This window comes from Lacerta agilis, chromosome 7 (assembly GCF_009819535.1).
Source record: "Lacerta agilis isolate rLacAgi1 chromosome 7, rLacAgi1.pri, whole genome shotgun sequence".
Classification (NCBI taxonomy): Eukaryota; Metazoa; Chordata; class Lepidosauria; order Squamata; family Lacertidae; genus Lacerta; species Lacerta agilis.
This window is the reverse complement of record NC_046318.1, coordinates 41,954,967-41,967,915: the sequence shown is the minus strand read 5'-3', so window position 1 is coordinate 41,967,915 and position 12,949 is coordinate 41,954,967. Positions and strand designations below refer to the sequence as shown.

At 37.9% G+C, this 12,949-nt stretch overlaps 1 protein-coding gene across 3 annotated transcripts in view; it reads left to right on the top strand.

Moving 5' to 3' along the window:
• Positions 1-12,949, top strand: part of ROCK1 (Rho associated coiled-coil containing protein kinase 1) — a 59,392-nt gene that overhangs the window by 30,759 nt on the left and 15,684 nt on the right. For all 3 annotated transcript variants that reach the window (XR_004427029.1, XM_033155005.1, XM_033155004.1), the window contains exons 15-27: positions 91-182; positions 315-561; positions 1,157-1,263; positions 1,653-1,803; positions 3,622-3,782; positions 4,499-4,683; positions 5,403-5,472; positions 6,866-6,960; positions 7,669-7,834; positions 9,332-9,425; positions 10,791-10,879; positions 11,703-11,891; positions 12,365-12,530. Coding sequence is in view for 2 of the 3 variants with exons in the window: in XM_033155005.1 (XP_033010896.1) it covers positions 91-182; positions 315-561; positions 1,157-1,263; positions 1,653-1,803; positions 3,622-3,782; positions 4,499-4,683; positions 5,403-5,472; positions 6,866-6,960; positions 7,669-7,834; positions 9,332-9,425; positions 10,791-10,879; positions 11,703-11,891; positions 12,365-12,530 (1,812 nt within the window). In the remaining variant the exon portion in view is untranslated. The remainder of the gene's footprint in view (positions 1-90; positions 183-314; positions 562-1,156; positions 1,264-1,652; positions 1,804-3,621; positions 3,783-4,498; positions 4,684-5,402; positions 5,473-6,865; positions 6,961-7,668; positions 7,835-9,331; positions 9,426-10,790; positions 10,880-11,702; positions 11,892-12,364; positions 12,531-12,949) is intronic.

The window sequence follows — 12,949 nt, the reverse complement described above, 5'->3', positions numbered from 1 at the left end:
TTTTTTCCTTGCTGTATAGAAATACTAGAAAATATACCTCCAAGAGACATGTATGTTTATTTACATTTAACATTTCCCCTTTGCATCTAGTGTCAACGCTAAAAGATCAGTTGGAAGACTTAAAAAAAATCAGTCAGCATTCACATATTACAAATGAAAAAATAACGCAGTTGCAAAAGCAAGTAAGCAATTTTCTATGCCTATATCTGCTTTACCTCCAAAATCAATTTAGGGTAAATGCAACAGAGCTGGATGTATTGGTTTTATGATACCCACTGCTACCTTTTCTTAATTCTCCCTTCCCCTCCCAACAGCTTGAAGAGGCCAATGATTTACTGAGGACAGAGTCAGATACTGCAGCAAGGTTGAGAAAGAGTCACACAGAAATGAGCAAGTCAGTAAGTCAGTTTGAAGCTCTAAACAGAGAACTGCAAGAGAGATGCAGAATCCTGGAAAGCACAAAATTACAAGTGGAAAAAGACTATTATCAACTTCAAGCTGCATTGGAAGTGGAAAGAAGGGATAGGAGTCATGGATCAGAAATTATTGGAGAGCTACAAGGTAATAATTTAAGCCAAAGTAAATCTAATACAGTACAGTAGTACCTTGGTTTACAAACTTAATCCGTTCCAGAAGTGCGTTCTTAAACCAAAGCGTGCTTTCCCATAATAGTGGGGGCTCAATTTACAAATGGAACACACTCAACAGGAAGCAAAACATGTATGCACATTAATTCAATGTGCTTTCAATACAGTGGTACCTCGGTTTACGAACTTAATCCATTCCGGAAGTCCGTTTTTAAACCAAAGCCGTTGTTAAACCGAGGCACGCTTTCCCTAATGAGGCCTCCTGCCGCTGGTGCCCTTCCATTCAGCTTCCGTTTGTCGGCCGAGGTAAAGTTTGCAAACTGGAACACTACTTCTGGTTTTGCGGCATTCGTATACCAAATAGTTCGTAAACAGGACTGTTCTTAAACCGAGGGACCACTGTCCTGAATTTTAATCCAAGTTGCGTAGCACTAACATTAGAAACACTGTCTCTTTTTTAATTAACCAACTACCTCTGATGTATGTTGGGAGCTATATGTGGGTAAATCATAGTTTCGGTTTTGTGTGCAAGTACTGTGACAGATTAGACTATTTAATTGTTTATGTAGCTCGGGTTACATCTTTACAAGAAGAAATCAAAGGTTTAAAGAACAATCTTGAAAGAGTGGAAGAAGAAAGAAAGCAGGCCCAGGACATGCTTAATCGTTCTGAAAAGGTAAGATCAATGAGGCATAAATTTCTTGTTTTTTTGGAATACAGATGCATATTTCTAAAAATCTATAAAAAGCAGCATGCAAATATGATTGATAGGATGATTTTATAAGATCTAAATTAAGCCACTGTGTTTGAATTTAAGTTTGTTTAATTCAGTTGATGTGAGTGAGAATACTTTGGCTCATGTAATATTTTTTATATAGTTGTGGATCACTTTGTCACTCACTTCCAATGTAACAGTTCATTATCATATGCTCAGTTTTAAAAAAAGAAAGCTGAGGTGGGTGGGATGACAAAAAGCCATGAAAGTCATGAAATCTGAAATTTTTTTTAGATTAAGGATGGTATGGTGTTCTTAACCTGACTTCAGATTATAAAAATATCTTACAGGAAAAGAATAATTTAGAAATTGATCTAAACTACAAACTCAAAATATTACAGCAGCGTTTAGAGCAAGAAGTAAATGAGCATAATATAAATAAAGCTCGTTTAACTGACAAGCACCAGTCAATAGAAGAGGCCAAGTCAGTTGCAATGTGTGGTAAGTTTTTATAGCATTTATTTGTTCATATAGCATTTATATACTGTTCCTCCCAAGGCATGTTTACAGTTTTAAAATACTAAAACAAATAAGTAACTACAGTCCAACTGGGGCAGGCCATGATGCTGACTTTACCTGCCTCCTTCACTCTCTTCTTCCTTTTCACAGGGAAGATTGTGTCCAAGGTTAAACTACTGTTAATTGTTTGTATATTTTTCCTTTGGATAAATACAGGCTAAACATCCCTTTTATGTATATAATAAAGAAATGACAGCTAAAATGTTACTTGTAAGTCAGTAGGAGAAAGGCACAAATTGGACCAGTGTGCCTTCAAATGTCTCTTTCCTATCCAATCATTAAACAAAATGCTGCCTGTGGAAGCAGTCATAGTGAAATGCTCAATAATACAGTGCTGAAAAGGAAAGTATGTTTCTAACAGTATTAGCACACAAGTATTGTTTGTTTTTCCTCACAGTCATCACTGGTTTTATCATTATACAAATTACACACACACACACACACACAAACACACACGTATATCTATATATATTAAAATGTAAAAGGGGGTGGGTGTTTGTTCGTGAAGGGGGAAGTTCAACGGGAGAAGCTGTGGGGAGGCAGGCGAAAACAGGGGCAAAGACGGAGAGGAGGCAGGCAGAAGTTCTACGGGATAAGCTGTGGGGAAGCAGGCAAAAACGGGAAATACGGAGAGTTCAACGGGAGAAGCTGTGGGGAGGCATGCACTTTCTCTTTTACATCTTCCTTTTCCATTTCACAAAATGAGCCACAGCAACGCGTGGCCGGGTCAGCTAGTGTATATATATATATATATATAGAGAGAGAGAGAGAGAGAGAGAAACAAATTTTATTACACAAACATAATAAATAAAATTAATAAAATAATAAAAACTAAATTGTCTACTTAAGGCCCCTTTGAATAGATAAAGAACACTATGAATGAGACATACAATGATTCTCCATAAACTGTCTAAGCTAAACTACATAATTCACAATTACAATATGTGGTACAGCCAACAATGCAGCTGGATCATATGGGACTCACAAATGGGGATAGTGCTGTTGCCCTCAGGTCCTGCTTGTAGAGTTCCCATAGGTTGGCCGTTGTAAGAACAGGATGCTGGAGTGGATGAGCCTCTACTGGTGGCCATTCTTATGCTATTAAGGGGAATAGACAAATTCATGAAAGATAAATTTATCATTGGCTACTAGTCATTTAGTCATTGCATACTAAGTCCAGGATTGGAGGCAGTTGCCAGGGAACAACAGTGGGCCAGGGCTGTTGCTCTCAAGGTGGTGATAGGGCTACTGTGGGAAACAGGATGATAGGCCAGATGAACTTCCAGTCTAATTCAGCACATCTCCACTTACACTCAAACATTTGGCAATTTTTTTGTAGATTACTAAGATGTCTTGTCAGTGGGGTATCTTCACTGTCCTCGTGAGTGTTGAAATAGTTTATTTTTCCTCACTACTTGCAGATAGTTTTGAGTGCTAAGTCTTACTGCCTATGGTAGTAAAGAAGTGGTGATGGGGCTAATAGTCAAGGAAAACACTGCCAGTACATATAAGAATTCTGGACAGTTTTAGTATCTGCTATGACTGATTACGCCACCTAAGTTTTGCCTCTCCCCCCATCAGATTATTGTAACTAATTGGCCAATGTCTGTAGACTGTGTAAGGTGTCTGGTCAGGTACCACTGCAAATGTGGAAGGTCTGCCCATTTAGTATGCAGAGCGGCCTGCATAAAATTCTTTTATTTGAATTTTTTAAAAGATGTACTATCTTTGGTCCTTTAGAAATTGAAAAAAAGGTGAAAGAAGAGCGATCAGCAAGAGAGAAGGCAGAAAATCGCATAGTCCAGATTGAAAAACAATGTTCCATGCTAGACTTTGACTTGAAGCAATCTCAACAGAAGCTGGAGCACCTTAGTGAGCAGAAAGAGAGACTAGAAGATGAGGTAATAAAAAGTGCTTAGTTAGTTGCTGTGCCAAAGCAAAGATAAGTTTGAGGTACTGTACTTAAGAAAACCTAACTTTCTTCATATCCCTTTAAGCGGAAAACTCCTCAAACCTCTGCTTTTGTATGTGGTGTGGATGCAAATCCAATATCTGAATTCATTCCCCCCAAATTAGTGTTGTAATTGTTTTCTCAATTCATACAATTTGGATTCTATGTGCCATGTATTTTGCACTACAAAGCTTTGCTACAGAAAAATGCTAGTGAAAGTGGAAATACATAGAGAAATGATTATTATAAAATTAGTAGGACCTTTCTTTTGCTGTGTTGTGGGGAAAATCATGGAAGGGGATTCAAAATTTAGAATTGAGGAAGATGGGCTGCTTTGTAAAAAAATTCTGTATGTTGCTGTACATTCTGTTCTACATGGACATAAAGGCAGCTTAGGCAACCACACAACTTGTTTTGCATGCTCAAGGCAGTTTGTGTGTGCGTGCAGAGGCTTGGGTTGTGTTCAAGTCCTGTGTGTCTGATAGCAAACTGCTTTCAAACCTGAACATGCTTTCAAAAGCAGCTTTTGATACTGTATTGAATGCTGCTGTATAAAGAAAAAATATATGTTTAAATGCTGGCAATAACTTATTTATGAAATATTCCTACTTTTCAAGAAATTAGAAAGCCTTTTCTATTTGCTAAAATATTTTATTGTGTGGTTAGGTTAAGAATATCACACTTCAGCTGGAACATGAGATTAATAAGAGAGTGATGACACAGAATGACCTGAAGATTCATGCTATAGAGGCAGATAACTTAAAAAGTTCTGAGAAGCAGCTAAAACAGGAGATCAACACATTGTTGGAAGCGAAGAGATTAGCAGAATTTGAGTTGGCTCAACTGGCAAAGTAAGTAAACTCAATTTAGAATCGGCTGCTTCACCCCATAATGTTACAAATGTTACTGAGTGCTTTTCTGTATTCAAATATGCATACATTTTAGTACATGAATATCTTTGTTTAGTAATACCTGTTTATATGATCACAGGAGCCTTATTCTCATATGCAGAGTTCTTTCTGTGTGATAGGGTCTGATTACAGTACATTATGTACAGGTTAATGCTATAAAAGTAGATGCCACAAGGTTTGTTTCTTGTCTTTTAGGCAGAAGTGCACTGCTTATTTTCTAGTTGTCTTACAAATGAACTGATCAAAACAAAGCACTTGTTCCAGTTTGAAGTTGCAGCTGAAATTCATTTGAGGGAATGTATAACTTTAAATTAAAACCTTGGAGTAAGAAGAACCACTTTCTAAAGGCTTATTTCATACTTCATGCACAACTTGGATGTTTAGTTACTTGATTAACCAACACTTGATGACTGATAGTTTATATAAACTCCATCAATTGAGAAGTATTTTATTTGAATGTGTATTAGGGATTTGAATGCTGTGTCAAAAATGAGAGATTTTTTGAATTTGGTGGTAGGGAACAGAAGTCTGCTGATTGACTAGCCAATGTGGGGATGGGATAAAGAGGGTTGTGTGGGTTAAAATTTACCAGCTAAAATACTGCCACCAGGTCTTTGGTTGGTATGTAGAATGCTCTTAATTATTTTCTCCTCTCAAAGGCAGTACAGAGGGAATGAAGGCCAAATGCGTGAACTGCAAGATCAACTAGAAGCCGAACAGTACTTTTCTGTAAGCTGTCCACTTGTATATTACACAAGCATTTTTTCTGAGTGATGATATGGTAACATTGTATAAACCCAATAGTAGTGACTTTTAATATTAGCTTCATATAATGTTTGTACCTGGAGAGGGTAAATGGGTAAAGAGGTGATGATAAGGACAGGACAAACAGACAGAAGTAGAAGACAATGTGCTGATAGTGCTAGCAACCCTCAAGGGCCACGGTTTTGTAGTCAATAAAACAAAAAGCAACTACATCCCTTGGGATGTAGCACTTGGGAGCCATCAAAATCAGGGTGGTCATTTGCTGACTCTTGCTAAGGATATCATATGTAATGATGTTAGCTCAGCTTTTGAATATGATGGCATTAGTTATAGGGATCACACCATGGGCCAGACACCACTCCTCACCCTCCTACTATACCAAGACATCATTGCCAATTGTAGACATTGCCAGATACTCCTGGTGGACAACACAACCATGAAAGTCCACATTACAGGTAGGAAGGAACCAGATTGTTCACCTGGAAGCCTTCCATGCACTAGACTGGGCAGTGATGCATCTGACTTAATTCACATTGGAGCATATCATTGTAGTTTTGGTGAAGGTTATGATTTTATAGGAATTTATAGACTTGTTCTCTGTTGCTTGCTTTATTGCTTTGTTTAATCATATTTTAAACATTTTTGAGATATTGCCTTTAGCTGTCAGGGTGCTGTCATTGATTCCTGGCTGATTGCTTAGGGAAGTATGAAGACAAGGAAAAGTTTTTTATTTCAAACTTTACAAAGAGAGGCTATAGAACCCAGCCTCTAGGATAATGGCGTTGTCCCAAGTGAATCACCCTCCCTTCTCTTGCACTTCCTCATTATTATTATTATTATTATTATTATTATTATTCATCTCCTCTACGGGTGCCACTATGTGCCCTCTGTCTTTGAGCTCTTTGCTCTCCTACTTTTTAAGGCCTGCTGGGTTCTGTGAGATGGTGGGTCTGGAATGCTTTCTAGTGACATGTCAGCCAGCTGCTGCTCCGACTCTGCCTGCTGCTCCTCTCCCATTATTTCTCAACTTTCCCCCTCATCTGCCCCTGAGCTGTGACCTCCGACAAACCACAGTTGTAAATCTACAGTGTCTTCCTCTTCCTCCTCCCTGGAAGGGTCAGGATGGGGAGGCAGCTTCCACCACTCTTCCTCCTCTGCCCAAATCTCTGACAATACCTACAAAGTGTTTATAAATGTTCAAAATAATAGAAGAATATGCAGTAGGTAGAAAATAATGTGCCAGTATTTTTTATTACATACGCAACATTGTGTCCTGTAATAAAGAATGTCTGAATGGTTAGACATATTATTGAGCACAATATGATAGAGTTGGGTTTGTTGTTGTTTTTATTTACAGACTCTATACAAAACTCAGGTTAAAGAACTTAAAGAAGAAATTGAGGAGAAGAATAAAGAAACTCAGAAAAAAATACAGGAATTACAAAATGAAAAGTAAGTAAATGTTAGAAGCACAATCTCTCCATTATTAAGCACCTGTTTATTTTAATTAGAAAGTGAAGCATGTACTCAACCCCTCTAATTGTGGAGTCATTTCTGTTTCATGTTTCTCACAAGAATGCATACAGTGTGTTTTTAATTTTGCCTAGAAATAAAATTTTATCTTCATAAAAATTGGTAATAGTAGGACATTACATATGCTAGAAGTGTAGGTATACAAGGTTGTACTTGAATAAAAACTGTACATTTTTTGTTTTTACTCTCAAGTTAGGACAGAGCAGAACAGCATATTCTAGAATATTGTGGACACAGTATATGTTGACACAAATTTTAGTTCTGCAAGCAAATAAAAAAAATTAATGTTTGTAACATACAGAGGGACATGAGAAGAAGGCCTTGCTCTTTTTCCCCTGTAATAGCACCTGTGTTCTCTGGAACAGACTTTTTGTTTTATTTTGTTTTATTAAAAAGACAACATGGCTCATATTTTGTTTGGGGAAAGTATGTATAATTTATATGCTACATTTATTTCATACCTTTCCATCAAGGAGCTCAAGGTAGCAAATATAATTCCACCCCATTTTGTTTTCACAACAACTCTATGAGAGGTTAGCCTGGGAGATAGTGACTGGTTTTCTGCAGTCTTAGCCTTTAAACACTACACATTACTACTTTGGAAAAAAAATTAACTTTTTGTTGTAGAGAAACTCTTGCTGCACAGTTAGATCTGGCTGAAACAAAAGCTGAATCTGAGCAGTTGGCCCGAGCTCTCCTTGAAGAGCAGTATTTTGAATTGACTCAGGAGAGCAAGAAAGCTGCATCACGAAACAGACAAGAAATTGCCGATAAGGATAATATTGTAAGCCGGGTAAGTTACTGTGCAATAAACACATTACAACACAACTTACTATCTTGTATTGAAAACATCTATGAATCCTCTATTTTATATTGCTTTAAAATATTATTCCAGTGGTACGTATTGCTCTGATGTGCACTGGAAGTTCTGTTTTCTGCAGTGGAGAATGGAGAACACATAACAGGGTTAACTCCCCTTCCAGCCAGCCAGTAGTGCTTTTCAAGTTTTGACCATGCCTCAAGAGAGAGAGTTAACCCTTTCATGTGTGCTTCCATTTCCCACTGAACAGAAGGGCACTTCATGGTAAGGCTAATTTTCTGATTTCAGCAAAGGGAGCTGAGGCATACATACAAAAGACTACATATGCAAATTGGTTCCTTCCTTGAAATTATAGGAAAAGCCATTCCATATTTTACATACGTGTCCGAGCTGTCAGGGGTGTTCCTCAGCCGAAAAAAACCTATTAAAAACTGCATTTTTCCATCTATAAGACACCCCCTATTTTTGAGGACTCTGATTTAAGAAAATGGGGGGGGGAATGGCCTCCATGTATAAGATGCCCCCACATTTTTGACATAATTTTTTTAAGGGGGGGGGAACCTAATCTTATACATGGAAAAATGTGGTACATGACACACATGTTTAGTGTCTAGACAGCTATTCCCAGGTCTGTGGTCTATGGAGCAGTTGCAGAAAGAGGGACCATGCCTCTTCCAGTAGCTTATTTATCTTCCCCAACAGGCTATGCACACGCTACCGGATACTACACCTGTGAGTGAGCTGCCTCAGTTCTTCCTACTTCAATTCTCTCCTGGTTCTGGGAGGCATTGGTGCAGGAGAGGGTGGGAAGCACCCAGCCCTTCACTTGCCTGACCTGTCTTTTCTTCCTCTCCCTCTAGCTCTGTAGCTTCCCCTGGCTTTGACTCTTGCCTCCTGGTTGGTACAGGTTCCCACAAATAACTTCCCCATTTGCCCTAGTCAGACTCCCCCCCCCCCACTCCCCCCACCAAGTGCAAACTCAGCAGCATCCTGCTAGTTCATGGCAGTTCCCTTGCCTTGACATACAGTGGTACCTTGGTTTTCGAACGTCTCCATTGACTAACATTTCAGAGCTCGAATGCCATAAACCCGGAAGTAAATGCTTCTGTTTTCGAACACACCTTGGAAGTTGAACCGGAAACGTGGCTTCTGTCTTGAGTTTTCAGTTTTGAGGCTTCTGTTTTGAATTTTGAGAACTCGTATGGTCTTCCAGAATGGATTAGGTTCAAAAACTGAGGTACCACTGTATTTGAATCGCTGTTAAGTTTTCTAAAGTTTCTTTACATAGCAAAGCACTGTATGTGATCTTTTCACACATCATAAAATATGTCTAGTAGAGAAAAGATCTGCAGAAACTAGTCCAGATTTTTAAAATGATAAATTATGAGATGACAAATTTGTACTAGTCAAGCATTTATAATGTGCTTATTGATGTCAGTGGTTTAACAAAGCCTTCCCCATCTTGCTTAGCTTGAAGAAACAAATAATACATTAACCAAGGATGTGGCATTTCTAACAAAAGAAAATTCTGAACTAAATGAGAAGATTAAGAAACTGGAGGAAGGTATGTGATGATTTCCATATCAATGACCATAAAAGATTAATTTTGAAATATGTCAAAACCTTTTATACATGGAGGGCAGTTCTCAGTGGGTTAGGTCCAAACACCTCTTTCCAGAAACAGAAGGGCTCCTAGTGTCTGAAGGCAGGAAATGCACCAAGTTGAGGAAGTAACTGTAAGTGGCTTGAAGTCCTCAACTCCAGTCTATTTCCTGCCTTTGTCCGAGGTGGTATTTGGTGTTAGCCAGGGGTCGGCAAGGTTTACCTCACCTGGGCTGGTTCATTCCAGTGGAGATCCCTCTGTGGGCCAGATTGTGTGCATGCATGAGAGCACGCCCACAATTTTCGGGGCCTGCGTCTGTGCAGACGCGATTCCGGCATTGTGGAAGGGAGTCCCCGTGCCACACTGTGCCGGTTTAGCCCAGCGCATGGGGACTCACCGAGCGGGCGGCTCAGTTTGAGGGCAGCTCATGGGCTGGTTAAACAACCCCCGTGGGCTGCTTGTGGCCAATGGGCCTTAGGTTGCCGACCCCTGGTGTTAGCTGTTGCTCTTGACCTTTGTAAGATGGCTGTATTCTGTTGTTTGTGTCCGTTTTTGCTAGTGGACTTCTTCTGTAGGCAAGTCTAGAACTGGCCCGGTATGTCCTAGGCAGTAAAGTGTACAGTTTAACAATCTCTGTTCTGCTAGAACATGAGCTAAAAGTTTGAAATCTAACTGTTGAGGTATGGAGGAGCCATGCTCTTTATTATAAATGAAGATGTTTAAGAAGAATTATTGGCAGTATCATTTAAATCAGGGGTGGCTAACCTTTTGTCCTCCAAATATTGCTGGACTAAAACTCCCATCAGCCCCTGTCAGCGTGGGTAACATTCAGGAGGTTACAGGTTAAGCACCCCTGATCTAAATTGTTTCTATTAAAAAGATTATGAGTTATGAAAAAAGTGTACTTAAATTTCTCAATTACCATCCTAGATGGTAATTTTCTGAGGTCTTAGTTTTTATCTAATACCTAGAATAGTTTCTTCTAATTTCATTTAGGCACCGGACCAATCCATAATTTGATTGTGTTCTGCCTTTTTGTAATTGAAATTCGTATTTTGATTGATTGCTTTATTTTTATGTGACACCATAGTGGAAAGGAGGGATATAAAGCTTCTCATAAAACAAATAAACAGGGTGGTATCTGACTAAATCATCCTAAGAGTACACATATTGAATCATTCCAGAATGAATATGCACTGGCATAACCATTTGGTTACATTAATAAAAATTAAATAATGATTGATGGGGGAGGGAACCAAGTAAGGTGCAGTTATTTCGATGTCATAAAAGGCCTTGCTTAACCTCAATTCTTAATATTGTCAACAGATTATATATTGAAAAAAGAAGAAGAAATAAATACCATAAAAATGCAGTATGAAAAGAACTTGAACACTGAAAGAACCCTTAAAACACAGGTATTTGTCTTTTCTTTTGATGCTGTGTTAAACTACATTCTGAAAGATTTTATTAGCCCTTCATATGTTATGATGTTTTCACTACAAACAAGGATGAAAGGTTTCAATTATGATTATACACCTACAGCATTTCCCCATTCGTCTTAGCTGTGGTCCTACAAAATGTGGTATCAAGGTTAAATTTTGTCCAAAATATAAAAATCATAAGCAGTCATCACAATAAGACAATTACATAAAATATCAAATAAATGAACATTTTAACAACCAGTATGAAAAGTAACAATTGGAAGCAGAGTTTCTCAGTGCTACATCCTTTTCTGTATCTTGAAAATGCAAAATGGAGCTTAGGCAAATCTCTCTGGAATTCACAATAAACCACAAGGCTGGCTGCTTTGTGGCATTGTAAAGCATAGACTTTAGTTCTTGGTTCCTGCAGGTCTGAACTTGTTAAAGGGTCTCTAGTAGCAGAGCTGGGAAGTGCTGTTGCTAGAGTAGACAGTGTTTGACTAAATGGACCAATGGGCTGGTTCAGCATAAGGCAACCACTTATGTTTATAGGTTTTGAATGATAGGGTCATGTTGTGGTAGTATTTCCCTACATAGCTCGAGAAGAATAATGGGTTAAATGGCTTAGACCCATAGAAATATATGAGATCCATATATTTATTTCACTAATTGATCATGCTTTGTAAAATGTTTAATTTGTGAGCAAGACTCAAATGTTATCATTGGTTAGAATAATTCCAAGAGGGTGGGGACCATATATGTGCTAATATTTTTTATGTCTATTCAAATTTGTGCATATTTATTTGATACATAACAGGCTGTCAACAAACTGGCTGAAATTATGAATCGCAAAGATTTTAAGCTAGATAGAAAGAAAGTAAACATGCAGGACTACAAGAAAAAAGAGAAGGAAAATCGGAAGTTACAATTGGAACTTAACCAAGAAAAAGAGAAATTTAATCAGATGGTAATAAAATACCAGAAGGAGCTTAATGAAATTCAAGCGGTAAGACCTTTCCCCTTTTTTCTTTTGGTTTTATATAGTCCTGTCAAATACATTCACTGATGGTTTTCTGCTTAAAAGCTAACATATATGAGAAGGAAATGGTGTTCAATACTCGGCTTGTCTGTCTAAACTCTGCTGTGGAGTACATTGTTCAGCTAAAGAGTTTTCAAATGATTACTGTCATGCACGAGGAAGTAGCAGAACAAAGTTAATCTAACAGAGCAACCAAGGCAGTTTCTGTGCCAAAACTGGTGTTAAACCTGACCAAAAACTGGAAAATCTCTCATTTAAGAGACTCAAACTGGCCAGTGATGATATTGTATACTAGTAAATAATTTTGTTTCTGCAAGTTTGTGATGGTAGATCTGCAAATAATGAACATTTTGTTTGGCTCAATTTGAATTTTAATACCTTGTGTTCTTAATAAATTAATTCACACAAATAATATTCCCCACATTTTCTACTGATTATAGCAAATTGCAGAAGAGTCTGCACATAAGAACGAACTTCAGATGCAGTTGGATAGCAAGGAAAGCGATATAGAACAACTGCGCAGTAAAATTAATGACTTACAACTAGGCATGGACTCAACTAGTGTTGCCAGCCTTCCGCCAGATGACACTGATGGAAATGTTATAGGTAAGAGGCATAGATTTACTGTTTATGCATCTTGTTCACCAGGCTTTTCTTCTATATATAGATAAGCTGTCACTTTAAAAAAAAACACCGTTGGCTATATTATTTTACATTTCTTTTGTAGATAGAGGATAATATGGTTTAAAGGCAGGATGCAACATTCTCTGCATACTTCTCTGTAGGGAAAATTTACAAACTTGAATTCCCATTTAGATAATTCCTCTTAGTATGCAGCTTGCAAGTTGTCATTTTTTTATACAGTGGCTATAGATGTGATATCTGCATTTACCATATTGTTTAGTTAGAGTAGATTTACTGTGGATTATATTTTATTGCACAAATAATTAACAAGTCCACTTCCTTACATGTACTGTCACAGTAGAATTTTTTTTAGCTACAGGTCTGTTAATACCATGTTTTGT